This window comes from Hydra viridissima, unplaced genomic scaffold, assembly GCF_058129835.1.
Source record: "Hydra viridissima isolate aposymbiotic clone 2 unplaced genomic scaffold, HvirCarnegie_v1 scaffold_5, whole genome shotgun sequence".
In the NCBI taxonomy this organism is placed as follows: Eukaryota; Metazoa; Cnidaria; class Hydrozoa; order Anthoathecata; family Hydridae; genus Hydra; species Hydra viridissima.
The window spans coordinates 5,653,523-5,677,508 of record NW_028324304.1 but is presented as its reverse complement, the minus strand read 5'-3'; the positions used below and the strand labels follow the sequence as shown (position 1 = coordinate 5,677,508).

Here is a 23,986-nt window from a genome sequence, read left to right as displayed (position 1 = left end):
CATGGTATAATGGGAATTTTATTTACAGCAAACCATGATTTACTGAGTCTTGATGTGTGTTTTAGATAATTGTTCTGTTGGAACGTCCACCATATTTTCATCTACAGATGGTGACATCTGATTCTCCATGATTGAATTATACTTATTTCTCCATTATATCTTCTTTGCAATTGAATGGTCCTGATCCAAAAAATTCTGAAAAGCACACCTAAGCCATTGCCAACCCCATATTTCACAGTTCCAAAAATGTGGACTAGTTTTAAAGTATAAGAACCCTCAAAAAATTTTTAATTAACTCTTTTAACAAAAAACCAACTATATTCTGAGAAAGAACTAGGTAATAACATTTAAAAAAATAAAAAATACTTTTATTAGTTGTCATGGTTACCAATTAAAATGGTCAAAATTCAAAAATGTTTGTACCACCCCGGCCATATAATTTTTTTTCTGACTTTAGTTCTTTACTTCATCTGTTTTATCGACAATTTCTTTTTCTTCTTCGATCAGTTGTAAAACTCCTTGTTTATTCAAAAATTCTTCAATCATAAAAACTCTTTTTCTCTACAAACTCTTTTTAAAAACTTTCCTAAAAACTTCGTCCTCCCTTCTTTTTCGTTTATTCAGGAAATCGACCTCATCTTTTTTTTCTTTTATAGAAAAACAAGTCCTTTTTCTCCTTTTTCCTTTATTCAATGAGGGGTTTTTCATAACTGCAGAGGTTTTTCGAAAATCCATAGCTCCCTATCGTCTATACTGTAGAATAAAACAAGAAAAGTCTGGGGCATCATTGTGTCATTATTATTATAGAGTAACTTTGTGCATTATTGGTATAAAGCTTGTTTATATTTTTTCTTAGAGTATTATAATTAGTGAAGCTTTAATAATCAATAAGCTACTGAAAAATAAAGCAACAGGACTTTTAATAGAAATATTTACATCTGCATCATACACAGTTAGAAAATAAGAGTTTTGGTTTAACTAAAAGTAACAGCAGAATTCTTCATGGAAAATAAAATAGCGTTATTCGTTATGATACAACATTATAAAAATATTACACCATTTTAATATAATAAATATAATACGTAAGAATATATAAAAAACCAAGTAATTAGAAAAATGTTATAGGAAACGAACGTCGTTAAAAATTTGAAATTTCTTTCCTTGCGCAATGATTATCTCTTTCGCTAAATAAAACACAGTTATGAAACGTCAAATTCATCGACTTACATGTAACTTTTTAAGAGGAAAAGTGTTCAATTCCCAATAAGAAATAAATTGTCAGTAAAAAAAAACATTTCTTTAAGATAGTGCCATGATGAAGAAGCTTTCAATAGCTATGAAGAGTAAATTTAAAAAAAGGCTAGTTTTTAAAATGTCCAAGAAAATATAAGAAAAAATTACTCACGTGTGTTGGCATCAGGAACACCTAAATAAGAAAAGCGCAATCAACTTAACAATAAAAAATGATAAAAATAATAAAATGATAAAAATAAAAAAATAAAAATAATAAAATGCAACATTTTTTCTCGCTCAACAAATATTCTAAAGTCTTTAAAGTTAAAAAAGATTATGAGCGAAAAAATAATATTAACCATTAAAAAACATATTGTCATGAAACAAATGAATTTTTGTAATTAAGAAAAAAAGACTTTTTAACAAAATAAAATATTTAAAGTGCAATTGTTTAAAAGGCGAAGTTTGAAAATTTGTTGTTTTTTTTAATGTTTTTCTATAAGACTTCATCAAATCAAAATTACACTCATTATTGAAGATGTTCAAGCACTGAACACTTTTGAAACGAAAAATGAAATAGAAAACTTAAAAATTACAGAAAACGTTAAACTATTTTCTATATTAAGTTTTGAAATACACAAACTTGTTGTAACAATTCATAGAAGTTTCAAAGGAAGCCGTATCTAAAAATAATCAAGAATATTTTTTACAATATTTTTTTAATATCAATAACATCAACGCTTACCTTTATTATCTGGTTTTTCCTTTGAACTTTTATGCCGTATAACCATCGCAACAATTGCCAAAACTGTAATTACACCAATTGGTAGCCATAATTCATAATACGCAGTTATCTTTCTAGGAATCTCCAATATGCGTGTGACTTCTGAAAAATACATGCATGTATAAAAATCTGGGGCCAATGCTATAAACAATTCGAAGTTTTTTTCGAGAAAAAAAATCTTTCGTAAAAACGCAATTTTTCACGTACGAAAAAAAGTTCGTAATCTCGAAGAATTTATCGCTGTTTGTATTTTTTTCGGCCATTGCTATAAAGCGTAAAACGTATACGTCACTAAAATTCACGAACTTTTTTTATCCGTAATATATAGTAGTAATATAATAGTAATTTTTATTGTAATTTTTATTTAGTAGGCCTACTTAATAAATTTTATTAGTCATTAAGTATGCTGTGCTGTCTATTCTATTTTTATGAATACTTTTACATTCTAGAATTTGGTGTTTAAAAAAACTGTGTAAAATTAAAGTAGGAACATGGATTTAATTTTTTCGGATGAAGACTTAGATTTCGAAGTTGCAGAAAATGAGCTTCGCCACCGATTGCCTCGAGAGGTTGGTGTTTAAAACATTACTTAAAATTACTATATATATATATATTTTTTAATGATTTTTTATCGAACAAAATCAGAAATCATACCAAATAGGCGCAGAAATTATATTTTTGTTTTGTTTTTCAATATCATTTTAGTTTAATGGTCGCTTTTTTAACGAAGATGTTTCTGACAACGTTTTTCGAGACCAGTATCGAGTCCCAAGAGCTGTATTAGATTTTTTAGAAACTAGACTTAAAGATGATTTGCAATATAACACTAAGCGAAATAAAAGCATTTCAGTACTTTTCCAAATAATGGTATTTCTTCATTTTATTGGCACAAATGTTTTTTTTTCATGTTCTCAGAGACTGTCATGGAATCTCTACCAACACAAATTATCGTATTATAAATTGTGTTGGTAGGAGAAGCTATTTTCAATGTTAGTGTATTAAGTTAATAAAACTATTGGAAGTATATATATATATTTACATATAAACTATTGGAAGATATATATATATATATATATATATATATATATATATATATATATATATATATATATATATATATATATATATATATATATATATTTACATAAATATAAAATTGATATATACTATACATTACATCATGTTATCATTGTTAATTTTATATACTGTAATATATCTCTGCTGTTTTTGAATAGAATGATTAAATTGCCATTATTATTACCCTTGTTATATATCATTAGCACTGTTAGTAGTTTACTTTACATTAGTTTATAACTATTTGTATATAAACTTTAATGTAAAATCTTTATTTAGAAATATGATTGATTGATTACATACTTATATTATGTTAATATATACTATATATTACATACTTATACTATAACATTTGTAATATATATATATATATATATATATATATATATATATATATATATATATATATATATATATATACATATAAATAAAATGTAATGTAGCAATACATATTTTTATTTAAATAGTTTGCTAATTAAAACATACTAAGCTTCCCAAGAAGAACCTCTTTGTTTTCTCTAATCTTTCTTGCTAGTAACATTTTAAGTTCTTTAGACAGCATTTTATTTTGTTGTGTATTATTTTGTTGTGTATTTGTGTATTATATGGCATATTTATCGACTATTTATACTTTTCTTTAGTCAAACACTATGAAAAATTTGTTTAACCAAAATTACTATCAAAAACCTTCATAAATAAGTATGGAATTTTAAATTCATGCATGCATTGTTAACGAAGCACAACAAGGAACTGCATAATCGATTAAATGCAGATTTTAAGTAATTAGTTTATTATGAAGTTACCAAATTCCTTTTAAGTTTTATCTATAAAATATCTACATAAAAACACAAACAAAGAATGTTCAATGATTTTGAAGCGCTAACGTTGTTCCAACAATGGCCGCCAAAAATCACGAAGAAAATATCTAAAATTGAGATCAAAAATCTATCTGAAGTTTTTTTTCGAAAAAACGCATTTTTTATCTGAAAAGGCGATTCCCTTGTTCGTTTATAGCATTGGATTTAATAGCGAAGTTTTTATCTTAAAAACGGAGTTTTTTGAATGTTTATAGCAATGGATTTTTTTTTTCTTCGCTTTTTACGGTAAAAACTTCGTGTTTTACGGAAAAAACTTCGTTTTTTATGTTTATAGCATTGGCCCCTGGTCAACGTTTCTAATAATACAATTGCAAACGGTAATCTTAAAACGATTTTTTTCAAATAATAGATAAAATGAAAAAATAAAAAAACAAGCAAATAAAAAGTAGCTTTTGAGGTTTATAAAATATACTAAATGTACAAGCATTTACAAACATAGAAATAAATTAAGTAAATAAAACTGTATATCTATTTAATTATAAATATATCAACTTCACTAAGTGAATAAACATGTGCATGTGGTAAATTGTTTGCTTGTTTATATATCATGCCCCCTTAAAATACGCACTATTTTTTTAAAATGATAGCTTGCAAAAACAAATAAACAAGAAATTACTTTCGGTAAATTAACTTATTTCATGTATTTTCCTCTGAATTTCAAATAAGTTACTCAATGCGCGAACCGATGGCCTTGATCACAATTACTAAATAGATAGATCGGATAGGATTGCATTCATATCGGTTCGAATCGGATAGGATTGCGATCATAGATCAGATTAGATTGCGCTGAATTTGCCTTTGAGTGCTCTGACAAGCCTTGAATTCCAGTCTCTATTTTACCACTTCCTGTTTTCCCCTCTCTGCGACTAAACATTTTAAACCAACTTAAAATATCATAAACAGTTTATTTAGTCATCCCAAGTCTTTCTAAAATGTCCTTGGGTGTAACACCCCAAGAGATGAAGGTCAATGACAATCTTATTTTTAGCAGTTATCGTAATAAAATCAAAATTCTAATGTTATTATTTGTTTAAACATAAATCAAAGATTCCACAACCGTAAATCAAACCAATGATTCTTACGAAAAAAATTAGTGCGGGTTTTAAGGGCGCATGTTTTACGAAGCCTACTTCATCCACTTAAAAGCTTTGCATTCTGAATTTGGGGTGAATACGGACAGTTTTAACTATTTCTTGTTGTAATATTTGCTAAATTTATATTTTAATAAACCTTTTAACTTTATGTGGCTCAGTAAACAACTTGACAATGCTAAAAATACTAATTTTGATCGGAAGATACAAATTTAAACTGAATTATTTCTAGTTCTTTGTTACAACAGAAATTAACTCAGCACTATAGGCTTTAAATGAAAAAAATAATCAAGTGAAATATCAAATTTTTATGGTGAAATCACCTCTGATCATTGTTCAATTAAAACACTACTTAGCACTGAAACTAGATATATTTCCTTGGCATTTCACTTCCACTGATATTTTTGCAAACAGTTCAAACTAACAAGAATATAGACTGTGTTAACTTTCATCCGAAATTGAAACAAATAACCTATACTTACATGGAAAACAATGAGAAATAGCCCTAACTTAACCCTAGTCCTAATCCTAACCCTAATAATAATTTAAAACAACTGATTAAACAACCTAACTGATTTAAAACAACTCAACACTAACTCCCGTGATTACATAAATGAGATAACATAGGTTGTTAAACTTAATGTTTATCGAACATTTTATTTAAACACATTTGTCTACTTTTACTTACGACTGTCTGTTGTTGTCGCAAAGGTACTATGAATTGGCTGTGAAGAGAGTTGTTGAAGAAAACAACATTCTTCACATGAAACATATAAAGTCTGAATAGTGCAATACGTGTTGCATGTTAGCCACTCATTTTCGTCTTCACTGTAGAACTCTGTTCTATCATCAGAACACCTAATTCTCGGTTTTGATCGGCTCATTTGCCCCAAAGAAGGAGAAAAAAAAATCCAAAACACTAGCAGTGCTAATATCTAAATATTACATAATATGTACAAGTTAAGAAATAAATTTATATACATCATATTATGAACAGGGGGGAAAGGGGAGAGCCAGACTAATTTACCTCAAAAGCCAAGTTCAAATACATGCACGAGCCGTAGCCTCGCATTACAACTTTCTGATAAAAAGTAAAAATAAATTACATTCAAAAAGGCAAATCTATTTACTAAGCATCACTTTTTGAAGAAGTTGTAAAATTTAAAGCTTCATTATTTACTGTATCCCAATTTCACAAAGAAAATTTCATAAAAATATGGAACATGAAGTTTATTTTCAAAGAAAAATTATAAAAGGTTTATTAAACTTTTTTTTGTTTCCAAACTGCATTTTAATGAGCAAAAAAAAATCCTTCAGTAAAACTTAATTTTGTAGTTGCTGATTTGCTTTCATCTGAAGTTAAAAACCTGATGCCAAAACATGATCATTCTGCAGAATTGTTTTGGTAGCCTTAAGTAAAAGAGGTCCAAAGCATCATATGCGTTGTTTAGCCTGACAGATGCTGATGACCAAAATTAAAAAGTAATCATTTTTTGTTTTAAAACTGAAATGTGAAAAATGCGATGTAGACCTTTGTCTTATCAAGGATAGATATTTTTTTAAGCTATTCTGCATCTAATGTTTCCAAGGAAACTATAAGAACTCTAGTAGTGGTCTGATGTTTCTCTTAGAAATTCCAGCTTCTTCCAGTTATTTAAATTCCAGTTATTTAAACCATTAAACCAGTAACGTCTATAAAAGTCCCCTTAACTTTTTTTAAGTTGCATTTAATTCTGTTTTAAAGTTCCTTGTTTCATCAAATTTAGTTCTTTTCCTCCGAAAAATTTAAATACACATATATTACATTTAGGATAAGTATGAACATTTAGGATATGTATTCAACACTTAGGATAAAGTTTTAGTTATGAAATCCAAGTGTAGAAATCAAAAACTATGTTTTCATTACCTGGTTTTGTACCTTAAATTGCACATATGAAAACAGATTAACACGAAAAAAAAAAGACAAGGAGTTAAATTTTTAAACGCTCTTGTTCAAGCGTCAATCGACTCAGCAGATATAATTGCACAATTACATGTGTTTGTACATTAAAATGCACATATTAGAAAAGATTAACTGAAAAAAAAAATTGATAAAAGTGGTTAAGACTTTTAATTATTGTTTTATTTTTTATAAACAATTATTTCAGTGAGACTGTAATGACGTTGTTTATTAATTGCACAGTTGAATGTGCTGAGTTGACTTTAGAAGAGTAAACATTTAGCTTATGCATTTGGATAAATTTCAAAATTAAATTCATTATTGATGCGATGCTTAATAGTTTTATTGATTAGTTCCTAATATAGTAGGAGAAAAGGATACAGTTTGTTCCAACTCCATGCTTGCTACTTTTTAAAGTTGGTGGAGTTTTGTATGATAAAGTTTAGCTATGAATTGATGACCTACACCATTTATGTCACTGATTCCAATATGAGAATATAAAATCTTTAAAGGGTAACATACCTAACAATACTAGGACTGGTTATCTCATATTTGATTGACATTTCAAAATGTTTATCAATATTTTGAAATGTCGAACAATCTTACATTATAAAATCCTAATAACTAGTTAGGATCTTATACATTAAAGATAAAAGACAGCCTTGATGCATAACTGTCATATAACATGCCCATTCAACAAGTCTGTCTATCATCTCATTAAGTACCTTCTCCTAATTCACCTTTGGCCAGATAACAAGACCATTATGACTACGCATTGCATTTTGGAACTGCCTGGGAGCAAACTAAAATCACAAATTTACTGCTGTTTTCTAAATACTTTTTAAAAAGTTGAACATTGTTAACATTGTTTGGTTTACAACAACTTTTTTATTTGTAATAATTTTTTGTAATTGGTAAGGGTGATCATAGTGCAGTTTTTAATTGTAACAACAATCATCAGTATAAAAAAAAAATATAACCAATATAAAGAAAAGTATGTTTTGAAAGATCATATTTGAAAGACATTTTGATTCAGCAAATTAAAATTTTTTATTTGTCAAGAGATATATTTTGCCACATGGAGTAAGATTATTAACAGAGAAATATTCAGCCCCATAACCAAAAAAAAAAGCTGTATGTTGTAAATAAGAATACAAAAATATGTGCAAATTATTTTAAATACGGGAAGCCAACTGAACTATCCCCTCATCAAAAGTTTTATTTAAAAGGATACGAATTGTCTCCTACTAAAAAGAAAAGAAGAGGACCAATGCTTTGATTTATTTTTGTGCTCTTTTTTGGAATTTGCTTGATATTTTGTAATATAATATCACATCATTATGTAAATGTAATGTAATATAAAATGTAATGTAATATAAAATCTAAATTTACTTTCTGTTCTCTGTAACTCTTAACTTAAATATTGGTTGCTTGCAGCCTTGTTGGGAGTGATTTAGCTGAAAAAAAAAATTAAAAAAATAAAAAAACATGAAAATGTATAACTTTTAATTACTATATAAATATATATAGTTTTCTCTAGTTTACTCTTACATGGTGGTGATGAGTCTTTTGGTAGCATTTGGTAATTAACTGTTGATTGTTTTAATTCTAATGCTGCTTTATTTTGCTTTTCTACCATTTCAACTTGTAAAACAAAGCTTTGGATGGCTTTATTGTCGGTGTGTGTGGTTTGTACAAAATTTGTCATATAAATATGGAAGCATAAAATTGATAAAATAATTAATTTTGGTAGGTATTTTGAAAAAAAAATTGGATCCTTAGTGATATGAAATGTGCGAGATTCTTTTGGTAAATAAATTTCTTGGGTGTAATAAGGATGATTAAGTTTGATTGCAAAATTTTCATTACTTTTTACTATAAAACAAGAATCCATTGAAAGGTATTCTGAAATGGTATTATCTCTTGCTGAAAAAGGACATTTGCATTCTAACAAACTAAATCCACAACAAGTACAATTTATAATTCTATCAGGACCAGCACCCAGAAAAGGATAATCAAAACAGATTGTTAAGCCTGCTATATTACAACTTAAACTTTTACGGAAACTTTTGTTTTTTCTAACATAACGTTTGACAAATTGTTAATTGCTTCTTCCCCATGATAATGAACTACTGGAAATAGTTTCAGTTTATTCACATATTTTTACACATAAATTATAAGAGGATGTTTGATTTTTTATTGATTGCTTTTCAATAACTTTCTGAATTGCCTTAAGGGATACTGAAGCTGTAATAACACCATTTCTATATTTAAATCAATATACAGAAGTTTGACTGCTCTGTTGTTACATTGCTAATTTTATTTATAACAGAACTTGTTTTTTAACTTTTAACAAAAAATTTTTCATCAATTGTTTTTAGACATTCTGTAGCAAATGAAAAATCAATATCTACTGTATAAAAACGTGTTCTTTTAAGCTGTAAAACTCTTGCATCACTGTTACAGTCAGTTAGAATCCAAAAAAACTGACAAAAAACCCCCAAAAAAAACAATTGCTAGGAACTAATAAATTGAGTACCAACAGAAACTGGAAATAATTGCTTTTTGGTTAATTTTTAAGGATTCATCAACTTTTGCACCTTTACCTGAGACATTTTATTTTTTATTGCAAAACTCACACACAACATTTTCGCTTTAGTGTGACTTTTTCAAGGTTGATATGGGTAAAAACAGTTCAAAATTTAATTTGAAGGCATATGTTTAAGATATTTAATAACTATAAACAATTTTTTTGGCACTGCATATTGATTTTAGATTGGCATTCCTAAGATCTTAAAAAAAGTGTGCCATATTGATTTTTTTTTATTTCTTAAATCATGAGTTTGGTTGAAAAACTAAGAGATTCCACCAGATTCCATTGTAGTTTTAACATTTTCTTATTGATATACGAAAGCAGAAAAAAAAAATCAGTTGCCCGAACTTGCCCCAATTCAATATACAACCTTTTAAAAAAAGTCAGTTGAAAAATTTCATGTTAATTATTTTTCACACATTTTTCACATTACATTAGCACTACAGATGTAATTTGTCATAACTCAAAAGTCTACATTCAAAAACTCATGCTCAAACAAATCATTCTAAATTTCAAACCTCAAAAACCAAAAGTTGCATGATCTGACTGCCTACTGCCTGAATTAAATGTTTGAAAAAAAACCTTACATACAAAATAACGAATAATAGTTCATTGCTAACATTCATCATGAAAATACATTTAGCTCCTATTATGCAGGAGTTAGAAATTAATCATGATAATTTACTTGAGGTTCTTCTACTTGAGTTTCGTAGATTGGAGGGTGTAGACCATGAAGGTATTGATGAACCTAAAATGATAAATCTCAAGAAAACTCTATCAACATTTAATTGTAAATTAAAATCTAAATTGCTGAAATATTCAAGAACCTTCTCATGACTTCTGGAACAGAGCAAACCTGGTTGGATAAAGAAAAAAACAGTTAACAGAAAAGATGTTGCAGCAGGTCCAGGTAGAAAGAACAAGGACTGGGAAGATCTAAGTGAGAGAAGTAAAAGATCTAAGGTATTAATAAATCAATTGAGTTCAAACCAATTCAAAAAGTAGTTTACTTACTTAAATACTAAATATAATTTTGTTTAAGGCTACCAAGTAGGCTGAACATCCTGCTGAAGCATTGCCATAGCTTCATTAAGAAAAGCCTCTGGAGATCCTACCAAGAATGATTTTGTTTTTTGCATAAAAATGGTGTAAATTCTGGCAAAATTAAAAGCATAGAGGTTAAATTTCCAACAAAAATGAAGATTGAAGATGCCTTAAGCTTTAAATTCAGTGTGATCTTTCCAATGAACAGGATCAAATAATAAGAAACTTATCCTTAATACAGAATGCAGAAATTTATCCTTTACTTTGTGAAATTAAGAATGAAAGACAGAAATGTTATCCTGAGGGTGTAGTTCTGACAGAAATATCTGATTCAACTCCTCTACAGAGTATGTTTAACCATACTCTGACAAGGATACTAACTTTTACTGATTGCTAAAATTCTATGAGAATATTTGCTGAGAGTGGGGGAAAGTTTGAAGGTGTACTTTAAAGGGGGATTTAATGGTGTCTCCAAAGTGTGTATAAATGAACATATACTGATACCAATATTGGCAAGGCCCAAGTTAACGAGCAAAGTCCTTTTCAGACAACAATTGTTCCACTTAAATTAACTATCATGAAGGAAACAATATGGTTGAATAAGAAGCCCTCTAGTACACATTATTATGGACCTCTTTTTTTCCAATATAAAAAAGAAACGAAAGAGTTGATAAGAAATGAAGATGAACATCTTAAAGCTGAAAATGAATTGACTGGTTGAATTTGAGATAAAGTTAGAAGTAGCAGAAGGCAACCCCTGAAGATATTAGCTTCATTAACTGCATTAGTTTTAAAAACCACAAATCTGATGTTTCATCTTTTTTAATGACGTAATAACAAAATAAAGCTGTTTTTGCTAATAACACTTATTTCTTTTTTTTGTTTTATCTATAGAATAGTAAGATAATACGATATTTTGGTTTTTTAAATCCAAATCTTTTATTTTAAATAGTATATGTGCGTGTTTTGGTTTGAGGAACCTAAACTTTTTAGCTTATATCTATGTTCGTGTGTGTAAAAGACTCTAACAAGCGTATGCATGTGTAGCACGCGCCTAAGATACACATAAAATTTATTTTAAAAATGTGGTATATATTGTATACACAGTTTTATATGGTATTTGAGATTGAGGAATGCAAATTTTTTATTTAAATTATTGTTTGCGTGCATAAATGGCACTGAAACATGTATGCGCATCTTAGGTATGCATAAAATTTATTCCTAATGACAAATTTAGATTTTCTGACCAAAAGTACTAGAATTTATGTATCACATGTTCATATCTGATGGTTATATAATTTAGCAGTTTTTTTTACCTTTCTGACTCATTGTGCGTTGATATCTTCAGCCATACTACTCCAGTCTTCAGCTGAATATGTGGCATCAATGTGAACAAGTTTTATAAATAGTTCTACTTGGACCAGGTTCAACATCATCATTTTCAAGATGTGGTCAATAAAAAACTACTGAACTAATCTCATATGGTTCATGAGTTTATTGATGCTTTTTAACTTGTACATCCCATTGTTGTTTTTAGCCAGTAAATGTTTTATTATGGTCTAACCTGACTTCATTTGTTTATTTTTACCTCACTTGCAGTCCATAATAAAAAAATAATAACTGCGAAAATTTTAGTTAAAAATGCACATGGGTTCCAGAGATATCGTCAGTTAAAATAATTGTGAGATATCGTCAGTTAAAATAATTATCTGAAGCGAGTACAAAGCAACTTTGACATATAGTATCTTCAAAAGGGCTTGGGGAAATTTCCTAAAATTTGGTACCCCAATAGATTTTTATTTGCTGAATCCAAAAAGAGCACCCTCAAGACTTGATTGTCTCAGGAAATGCCTCGTTTATCCAATTTTGTTCAAAATTATTGACTTGTAAATTCATGATTTTTGGAGGTAAAATGAAGGCTGTGGCCCAAAATCCAGAATAAAAAGTTTAAGTGCATATCATTATTTTATCTTAGGTCTACTGAAAAAAATTAGATTCATCGATTGTCTCTCTAACACTTGATCCAAATTTGCGTTTAAAAATTGTGTCATAGGCCAAGGGAGGGCCAGGGAGCCTCTGACCAATTTTGCTTTCCCCCCCCCACCAATCTCCCTGGATTTTTTTTTTTTTCAATTCAATTTAAAAACATAAAATTTTTTTTAGTTTAAGTTTCAGAAACAATTTTTTTTTCATTATTTTAATTCAAATCGGTGAATGCTTACCTCTTATTATATCAAAAACAAGCAAATGTTTTGTTTTGTTCTTTTTAAAAGTTGTACTTTCCTTGTTTGTATTTTTTTAAAGAATGATTGTGAAATTTATTATTTTTGTATTTTTTTAGCAGGTAATATTATAAATAATAAACATATTTAATATGGAGAAATGTGACGTTGGAAAAAGTCTTAACATTCATTGCCACAAAACTGGATTTTCTAGAAAACAAGGTTTTGTTCAATTCAAAGATCTTCCTTATGAAAAACAAGAAGTAATATTATGGGGAGCAAATTTAAAGGAAAAATATTGTTCAATAAGAGTTATATGTTGTTATCATGAGCAATTCTATGGAAAATATTTTGAGAGAAAAATTACAAAGTGTTGCAATCCTTTTGGAACACACATGGAAAGTAAAAAAATTGCTATAAAAGGTAGTCTAACATTAATTACAACAGAATTGATATGGAAATTAAAAGAAAAGAAAAACGTTTTATTATTTATAAAAAATTTTATATTTTCAATTATTTTAAAAACTTAAAACTAAATTTGTTTCTTAGGTAATATAAAGATTTCCCTAGACTTAGCAAAATTTTTGCAACAAAATAATGTTTATGTAACCCCAGGTTGGAAATTCTGCAGTAAATGTTACAAAAAAAGTAGTAGAAACAGATGGAGATTTAAATTCACAGGAGGAATGGGAATCAAAAAGTGAGAAAAAAATTAAGTTAGACACCACTATGGTATTGCCTGGAATTTCACCAGTCAAATTAAAAGGTCTTTCAAAACAGCAAATTGCCTGCAGCAAAACAAAAGTTTGAGAAAACTATTGACAGAGTTGCAAAAATGGTCTCATTAGCATATAACATTAAAGAAACTTCTTTAACAACAGAAATAAAAAGCCCCATTTCAAACAACAACATTAACAATGACCATGATCTAGACATTTTAATGTATGAAAAAAAAAAACTTCAGGGACTGACTCTTATCACCATAAGGTGCAAATGTTAACACTCGCACCAAAATCATGGACACATACAAAGATATCAAGCTACTTTGAAGTGTCTGAGTATCTTGTTCGAACTGTGAGAAAAGTTAAAAATGAGCATGGAATTCTCATTGCCCAAAAAAAAAAACTGGAAACCAATTTCACCAGAAACAGTAAATTTAGTGATTAACTTTTATCAAAGTGATGAATTTTCGAGAAAGATGCCAGGAAAAAAAGATTTTGTAAGTGTTAGGAAAAACAAACATGTTCAAAAAAGATTATTGCTACTCAATCTTAATGAATTACATGTTGCATTTAAAAAAGACTACCCTAACATCAAAGTCAGTTTGTCAAAGTTTTGTACTCTTAAACCTCAATGGTGTATTACAACTAATACGTCAGGTACTCATAATGTATGTGTATGCATACATCACCAAAATACAAAATTTCTCATTGATGCCATTAGGTGGAATAAAAGTTGTAAAGATTTTATGGCATTGATTGTTTGTTCGCTTGAAAATGCAGAATGTATGTTACATCGATGTTACCAATGCCCTGGTATTGAAGCATTAAAAAGTTTTTTAGTACAGGAGTTTATGGACCATGAGCTCAAAGAAGATGTAGCATTCAAGCAATGGCAGAGTACCGATCACACAACACTACTATTACAATCATTGCCACTAGATGAATTTAATGATTTATTATGTGACAGCATTGACAACCTTACCACTCATTCATATATTGCAAAAACACAAAGTAGACACTTGAAAAACTGTAAAGAAAATCTTAACCAAAACGAATGCTTAATTTTAGGAGATTTTGCTGAAAATTATTAATATGTTATTCAGGATGAGGTTCAAAGTTATCACTGGAGTATAAGTCAATGTTCACTTTTTACAATTGTACTTTATTTTATAGAGAAAAAAGTTCTCAAACACAAATCTTTTTGTTACCTTTCAGAAGATGTTAATCATGACACAGGATTTATTTACAAGACTCAGGAAGATATAACTAAATATATCAAAGAAAATCTACCTGATGTATCAAGTGTGAAATACTTTTCTGATGGTTGTGCAGCAGAATTTAAAAATTTTAAAAACTTTATCAATCTTTGTCATCACAGTAAAGACTTTGATTTGAACGCTGAATGGGTATATTTGCTACCAGTCATGGTAAATTCCCTTGTGATGGTATTTGTGGGACTGTTAAAAGAGTAGTATGCCAAGAAAGTCTAAAACAAATAACGACTGGGCAGACTTTAGATGTTAATTTAATGTACTACTTTTGTAAAGCCAAGATAAATTGAACTTTTTTTAAATTATTTTCTAAAGATGAAATTGACCAAACATGAGCACAATTAGAAAAAAGATATTAAGGTGGAAGAACAGCTCCTGGCACAAGGGCGTATCATCATTTTATTCCAATTACTTCAAACACTATAAGTTATAAAAAAACAAGTAATGATACATGTATTGAAATATTTGATATCATTCCAAGAAGCAAACATAATAAAGAGATTTCATTAAACATTAAAAAAATGGGTTATATTGCATGTTTTTATGACGGATTTTGGTGGGTAGGGATTGCTGAAGATGTAAGTGAGCTTGATATAAAAGTCAGATTCATGCATCCACATGGACCAGGTAGAAACATCTTTTGGCCAATGAGAAATGACAAGTATTGGGTGCTCAATTCTGAAGTTATATGTAAAATTTCTACACCCACAACAATATCAGGTCATACGTACAACATATCTGATTTATATTTAAAGAATATAAGCAGTTGGTTACAAAAAAAAAATTAAATACATTTAAAATAATTTTGTTGTAATTTTATTTACCTATTTTTCATTTAGACATTGTCTTTCTTTTTTTCAAATCCTTGGCACAAAGGCTAAGAATGGTTTAAATAAATCCCCCTGTCCACCTTATTATGTCAATGACTATATTAGTATTAATCTACTAAATAATACCATAAAGATATTGACTGTTAAAATGTTTTAAAAAACATTTCAATATTTTTGGTTTTAAAGTTTCTGATTTTTAAAATCGTGAAAAGATCTTACGTTGAGTGCTTACTTTGAAATAAGAGGTAAATAATGAAAAAAAACTATTTCTCAAACTTAAACTAAAAAAAAATTATGTTTTTAAATTGAATTTTAATAATTATTTATTATTATATCATTTAATGCATTTAAAAAAAAAAAAAAATCCAGGGAGATTAGGGGGGGGGGCAAAGCAAAATTGGTCAGAGGCCCCCTGGCCCTCCCTTGGCCTATGACTATAAACGTCCTAAATTAGTCAATAAATAACACTGTTTGATGTTTTATTCAAATAAATGTTTTAAAAAACATTTAATTTGCTTTCGTTACAAAATTTAAATTTTTCTATAAAGACACAATTTTTAAACGCAAATTTGGATCAAGTGTTAGAGAGACAATCGATGAATCTAATTTTTTTCAGTAGACCTAAGATAAAATAATGATATGCACTTAAACTTTTTATTCTGGATTTTGGGCCACAGCCTTCATTTTACCTCCAAAAATCATGAATTTACAAGTCAATAATTTTGAACAAAATTGGATAAACGAGGCATTTCCTGAGACAATCAAGTCTTGAGGGTGCTCTTTTTGGATTCAGCAAATAAAAATCTATTGGGGTACCAAATTTTAGGAAATTTCCCCAAGCCATTATGAAGATACTATATGTCAAAGTTGCTTTGTACTCGCTTCAGATAATCACTAAAATGCTGAGTCACAATTATTTTAACTGACGATATCTCTGGAACCCATGTGCATTTTTAACTAAAATTTTTGCAGTTATTTTTTTATTATGGACTGCAAGTGAGGTAAAAATGAAAAAATTCTGGGACATAAGGGTGTCAAAAATGTTTTTTTTTGGATGATTTCATATGGAATTACTCTCTACTTAGCAGCATATCTTTAATGACTTCTTAAGCCGCATCCGGAAGATATTGACTTCCACTTTACCAGTTAGACTTAAAATCTTCAGGAAATGGAAGATATAGAATATCATCTACAACTAACTTACTTCTTTGACTGTTATTTATTTCATTGATGCAGTTAACACTAGGTAACTTGGTAGGTTTAAAGCTTCTGCCATAATCACCTTTTCTACCAAAAGAGCTTTTCATGCACTCCCTGAACCAACATAATGTTGATAATTAGGTTTTTAAGTCATCTACTTTTCACCTTGATAAGTCAAAACCATATTCAAACAAATAAAATAAGAATAATTTAGGCTTATGCAATAATAAACTTTTTCTTTGTTTGATCTTTATAATCAATAAGTTTGTTTGCTTCAAGGCAATCCCAAAATACAATCTGTAGTTATAGTGTTGTAGTTATCTGGCAAAAGGTCAATTATATAAGCATGTATCTTTATGTGATATAGTATAAAAGTAAATTCTATTTACTAATAAACAGTTTAAGCTATGCAAAGAAGAGATAAGAGCAAAAGTAGTATAAGAGAACTTATAAGAAAAAGTAGTTACAATAATAATATTATATTAAAAAACTTTTTTTAAAAAATTTAAATATGAATTGGAATGAGCAATATTTTAGAAAAAGAAACATGCCTAATTTAGAAGAAGAAACATACCTGGGTTTTATTATTGACAGGGCCAATCCATTAGAAGTCTTCAAAAATACAGAATTTAAAAGGCAATACAAATTTACAAAAGAAGTTTTTGTAATACTAGCTAATAACAATATTCAAGAAATAGTTTCAGACAATGGTCTCTTCTTAATGAAAATTTTATATCATATTAATAAAATAAAATAATATGTTCAATGAACAATAAATGAAATACCTTAAAATTGTATAATTTAAGTATAATCTTTAAGAGAGTAATAGGAGATTTGGAGGAGCTAAAGGTCAATAGGTCAACAGTTTGTCTATATATATATATATATATATATATATATATATATATATATATATATATATATATATATATATATATATATATATATATATATATATATATATATATATATATATATATATATATATATATATATATATATATATATATATATATATATATAATTCATTAATTGTATAATTGAGACAACAATTATAGAAACAAGAGATTACTTTCTTGTAAGTTTGTGAACTTTTAAGAGCTAAAAGAATTTTTCCTTGTTCACTTTTAATTGAAAATACAGACTTCTGAAATGAAGATTTACAACCAGAAAATGAAAATAAAGCGGATTTAGTTTTCTTTATCTTATCTTGAAGATTATTAGAAGTCAGAAATATTAGAAGATCATTTATGCATCAATAACACAGAAGCTAAGGTTACTATTTCTGGTTATATTGCCAAAAAACGTCATGAGAGAAAAAAATGAGATAGGTAAAGGTATGCTTTTAGAAAATGAATAAAGTTAAGACAATTCATATAACAATGTCTTGTCATGTGGTAGTTTGACCATTACTTCTTCTCCTCTTTCTGAATGTCTGTAGTTTTTTCACTATTCATTATATACAGTAAATTAAAAAAAAACACTTTTATTAAAGTAAGACCTATAGCAGAATTTATTTTTTAGAAATATGCTACAAAGAGTGAGTCTACTTGTAAAGCTTACAAATATTTCTACAAAATTAAAATAGATATATTTTTCTAACAGTAAATGAAAAATTGTTTCAGATTTTGTGTGATAGAATGAAGTTGTCGCTTTCAAAGATTATCAAAAAAAGTGATATTTATATACAGAAATAAAACTACAAAGGACGACATTTTTTGGCGTTTTTGTTGATTGAATCCATTATGAAATCCTTATTTTTATGTTTTTATTAAATTTACTATATTTCTCATGCTAAAAAATTAAGTAAATAAGCTTTTCAAAAGGTAATTTTTACTAAAAATATTTTCCTGAAGATATCACAAATATTGTAGTAAAACAAACATTTCCTCGTAAAAAGTGGCTTATAATTGTAAAATTTTTATAAATTATTAAATTAACTTAAATAAGATTTAACTTAGAATTTAAAAGCTTTAACTTAACCTTAAGTTATAAAAGTATTGTACAAAACTTGTTATTACCTACCTGAAGTTTGAAGTGCTTGGTGTTAGGTACAGTGAATTTTCACTGTATTAGGAAAGCGTTTTTTGCTAAATACCGTGAAAAGTCACTGTACCTAAAGGGGCGTTTTTTCGCTAAATACAGTGAAAATTCACTTTGCCTAACGAAGCGTTTTTGATAGATACAGTGAAAATTCACTGCACAGTAGGCCGGATCATAACTATGTCTTCAACTGACGAAAGTGTCAATAACTATGTCTTCAACTGACGAAAGCCATGCCAATATTTGTACAGTTTGAATATGTTTTGCAGAACAGGTTCCAAGCGGGGCTGTGTTTGCCAGTCAATCAGTTCTTCATAACTAGTCGCTTGAAATCTTATCTCAGGGAGTTGAAATTTTCGATTTGGTATGTCATCTTCACGAGCACGAAGAATTCTCTTCAACGCAAGCTTACGGATCACTTGACGGTTGTCTTTGAGCATAGCCAGAATAATGCTCTCGATATGAGCCGGGTAGCTATTGCGCTTCAAAACTTGCTGAACAATTATTCGATAACGCACAGGAAGAAATCGTGATGTTTCTATCATTTTATAATAGTGTGGAGCAGCATTCCAGCAGTTTGAATGTTTCTTAATGTCAAACATAACAACCGCATATGAATTCACAATAAATTTAGCCAAAAGTCTTAGTTCATTTGATGGATCTTCAGTAGATATATAGAGGCGTAGAACACGGTTTGCTAGTGTCAACCACCTTGCATGGTTTAGTCGCCCAGGTGTTCTAGAATTAAATCTATCTGGTATAACACCTGTCTTCACCGCATTAACAATTTCGAAAAAGTACAGTTGATCACTGCTTAACAACTGCTTATTGCATATAATAGGTTCACCAACAAATATGGCAAAGCTGACTATGGGTTTCTGAACAGACATTGAAATAGACTTGCCAATTGGTCCATTAAATGAATGGGGTCCAGTTGTTGCACCATCTAAGGAGTAAAAAAGATGTCACAAAGGAAGCTCGTTCAGATGTAAAAGACAAATGGACCAGTGCAGTGGTCGACCAAGTTCAATTTCCATTCTGCGTATAACTCCATTGTTTAAACCAGTATTAACGTTAGTTGAATCAGAACCAATACAAACAAGGTTCGTGCAGTCAACAGTATCAATTATTGAATCTGCAATGGATTTGGCTGATCCACTTGTTGGCGTACAATGATCAACATACTTTGAATTTGGCTCTGATAAAATGGAAATATGTTCCTCAGAAATCACAGTCTGCCTATCCCCCTCAAGTTTTAAAGTCTGATCTTTCCTTCCATCAATATACAATCCAGTAATTCTACAATCAGCATTTTTACAGGATGTTCTCAGTTGTTTTCGTTCTCTGCGAATTTTATTCCGATCCACTGGCCCCATATGTTCTATACCAAAATCAACCAGAGTTGCTGATACAATCGCGGCAACTGCTCTATCTGATATGCCAAAACCATCTGCTTGTAGAGCAATATTTCTTAAAAAACGGTTTTTCAGACGAGTAGATGTGACTTTGGTATCGACATCTGATACGGAAGGGGAATAAGTTTCGGTGTCAGAATTGTTGTCTGTTTCATTATCTGATTCATTATCAGATGCATCAACGACTCTGGCACACTTAACTGCAGTCTCTTCCTTTGATAATGAAACAGATTTTCGTTTTAAACGCCTCTCAGCACGTGCGGATTCCTTCTTGTCGATTCCAGCTATTCTGCCAACACGTATAGTGCGTTGATCAGTTAGGAAGTCATGCTCAATTGCTGGCACCTTCAGAACCATTGGACAGCAACAAGACGAAAGTTCTTTGCATTTACACGAACAAATGTCAAACAATGTGTCAAGATCTTTTTCTATTTCATCTTGTTTGACTGTTGCAGACTTTGATCGAATCACTTTCTGAACATTGCCTATGTACTTCTCCAGCTGTAATTCTATGCCTCGAAGACTTATAGTAGGAACTGATGCTTTAATCCATATCTGAGAAAGTTTCTCTGCTAGTCTCTTACCAACAGACGGTAGTGGTTCAGTTTCATAATTCTTCTCAGACAAGTATGCTTTGCCTACTTGCTTGTGGGTTGGCAAGCAAAAATTGGGTAATTCACGACCTTCTCCAAAAAGTATATGACGATTATTTGAAGCTTTAGATCTTGAAATCATTATTGTTTTACAATTTTATAACATATCAGAATTTCAGTTAATTTCTAAAAATACAAGATTAGACGGATAAATTCTGCAATCAGTTGATAAAAGCAGAAATTAATAAACAATCATATAAAAATAGAATAATATATTAATAATAATATAATAATATAAAGTTATAATAGCGTTGGAGTTAATCATATCATTAGGGTTAATTTAGTTAGGTAGGTATAGGTTTGGTTCAATTTCATAACCTTGGGATTATATCTAGTATTAGGGTTAAATGCATGTTTCAGTTAAAAAATGTACTAAAGTAAATATACTTAGCATATAAAACCTTAAAACTTAAAAATGCAAAGTATAATCAATTCTTTAGAAATATTTTTTTTGTAAATATTAAACAACACTATATCACGCCACTTTTCACAAATTCTAAAAAAAATTTATTTTTATGATCCGGCCTAATATATATATATATATATATATATATATATATATATATATATATATATATATATATATATATATATATATATATATATATATGTATGTATATATATAGAAAGCGATATTTATTGTTAGTTAATTTACATTAAATCTCTAAGTTATTTTGACCGGAGCATTGAATATTACTTTGATTATTGACTGGTGCATTGAATATTAATGTATATATATCGATATATATATATATATATATATATATATATATATATATATATATATATATATATATATATATAAACTTTTTGTGATACTTCACTTCCATTATAGTTGTTAAGAAACCATATTGCTACAAGTTTATTTTAGCGTATTCATAGGTAAGACAAAGCATTTTATTACATGAGTTTGTAATAGTATGTTATGAATAACACATATTGACAGGTGCTGTCTAAATAAAATGTTTAAATTGATTTTCCATTTTAATTTTATATATGTTTTAATTTCAAAAATCAGTAGTCCGCTATGCATATGATTGATTTTAAATTTTCTAACTCATAAAAAGGTACTCTAATCATTTTCATAAAATTTTCAAAAAATCCCAAAGTTCCTATTTTTGGTATTTTTACTTTAACAGGTTCCATATTGTTGCAATGTTTGATTATGTTTATTTCATGAAACTTGCGAATGGAATGGGTTTAAACATCTAATACACTTCCTATTTAATGTTTGTGATGATAATAACTTAGTCGTATCAGTAATATGACAATAGTACATTTTGTTTACTTTTAAGCAATAGATTAACAGAATTCAAAACGACTATAATCTTGTTTCATAATCAAATACATTCATTGATTTATCTGTATTTTGTTTTTCAAACTTAGAATACCTACAGGACATTTAACATTAGTCTTTTTTTTTCCATTTTCCTGGCTTTTGAGATTTGTATCAATTCTTTCTTTAATATAATTTTTAGGAAACTTCGCTCTCAATAAAGAACAAAGGAAATAATTTTCTACCTTATTTTTTATATTGATTATTGCCTTTTTACAGGCTAACTTTTTGCATGAATTTTAAGAGAAGTTAATGAATTTAATTGCTAAGTAGAACCATTTCTTTTAAAGTTTGAAAAACTCTCCATAATGCAATAACTTATTGATATCATTCGTTAAAATACTTTTTTTTTTATTATAAATTTAAGAGTGAGTTTTTATGGTTTTAGCCAGACAAGGTTTTACTATTGCTCTTACAGCTTTGAAAAAAAAGATTTAGAATCATATTTTTCCTTCATTAATTTGTTGTTCAGCATCAGAATCAGTAGGAATAATATTTAAAAGCTTTTTCAAAGCAAAATTTTATTTTCGGATTGAAAATATTCTTTGAAGCTTCTATTCTTCGTTTTCCTTTCTTTTTATTGCTTCAATCTTTTTTTTTTTTTTTTTTTTTTTGCAGTTGCAAAAAAAAAAGATTGAAGCAATAGCCTCTCAATATTGTTTACATATTTATTATTGCCCATTGGACAATCCCAAAACGCTCTAGATCTTTTACCTTTAGCATGAAAGGCTTTGTACAAAATTGAATTTTTCTCTAGCTTGAACAGATTCCAGGCAACATGAAATGGGTTTTTTATATTATAATCAAACTTTTTATTAAAAAAATGTTTTATTGTACATATTATATACAAGGTCAATCCATTCTAATACTTAGTGTAAGCTTCTCACCATCAGATTGACAGGTAATCAGATGACGTAAATCTATCTACTTTATTTTTATCAAGAGCAAAAGAAGGAAAAGTGTTTTAAAATCAGATGATGTTTTGTTTGGATTTGATACAAATACATCCATGTTGTAAAACTTTGATCTGAATGACACTGAATCAGATAAGTCCTTACTGTTGTTGTGTAAAACTACTATCATTGCCAGCAGCGTGATATCTAATTGTGTTCAATGTTATATAAATGTTTATGCCTATCTTCGAGTGAAGGTTTTACTTTTGTCATATATTCTATCAAGTGTTATTTTTCCAGCAGCTGCTGAATTTTCTCTACTTATAACATCATCATCATACTTTCTCCTCAGTATATCTCATCTGGATGATTTATTGATTCAAACTCTCAACTTCCTAGTTGATATTTGATGGTAACAATTTGATGCATCAAACAATTGTTGGTAATTTTAGCATGATCAGCATTAGTAATTGTAGCATGATCAGCATTAGGATAATCTTCACCAGTAGCTTTAGTTAATATATTTTCAAAAATTAGATAAATTTCCTTTTATATTTTTTATTCTTTTGAGTATCACAGCTTGAAATTGAATAATAAAACGTAATTCACCAGGGTGATTTGATATTTTTCCATTTTCTGGTTCGTATGTTCAATAATCATATGACTCAATACTTTCGTCATTTAAAGTGGTTTCAGTAAATTTTTTGCGACTAAGTTCACCTAAAAGGTCCAAATCAGAGAAAATAAATTTTCTTCGCCGTTGGT

At 28.5% G+C, this 23,986-nt stretch overlaps 4 protein-coding genes and 1 pseudogene across 4 annotated transcripts in view; 3 read left to right on the top strand and 2 right to left on the bottom strand.

Moving 5' to 3' along the window:
• The window catches only part of LOC149888176 (uncharacterized), a 154,664-nt gene that overhangs the window by 72,659 nt on the left and 58,019 nt on the right, over nt 1-23,986 (top strand). The gene's annotated exons all lie outside the window — the stretch shown is intronic.
• Nucleotides 904-18,919, bottom strand: LOC149888182 (uncharacterized). Its single transcript, XM_090087551.1, has 9 exons — nt 18,907-18,919; nt 10,420-10,528; nt 10,278-10,340; nt 8,392-8,456; nt 8,234-8,246; nt 5,749-5,995; nt 1,979-2,119; nt 1,406-1,426; nt 904-1,184 (listed from the first exon to the last, which is right to left on the bottom strand). The coding sequence occupies exons 6-9, from the start codon at nt 5,942-5,944 to the stop codon at nt 1,120-1,122; spliced, it is 423 nt and encodes a 140-aa protein (XP_089943677.1). The 5' UTR covers nt 5,945-5,995; nt 8,234-8,246; nt 8,392-8,456; nt 10,278-10,340; nt 10,420-10,528; nt 18,907-18,919; the 3' UTR covers nt 904-1,119.
• On the top strand, nt 2,471-2,989 carry LOC149888184 (uncharacterized). Its single transcript, XM_090087522.1, has 2 exons — nt 2,471-2,586; nt 2,723-2,989. Exons 1-2 carry the CDS (start codon nt 2,509-2,511, stop codon nt 2,987-2,989), a joined length of 345 nt encoding a protein of 114 aa, XP_089943648.1. The 5' UTR covers nt 2,471-2,508.
• LOC149888183 (uncharacterized) lies at nt 12,823-15,186 on the top strand (annotated as a pseudogene).
• Nucleotides 19,215-21,074, bottom strand: LOC149888181 (uncharacterized). The gene has a single exon (XM_090089021.1). It carries the CDS (start codon nt 21,072-21,074, stop codon nt 19,890-19,892), a length of 1,185 nt encoding a protein of 394 aa, XP_089945147.1. The 3' UTR covers nt 19,215-19,889.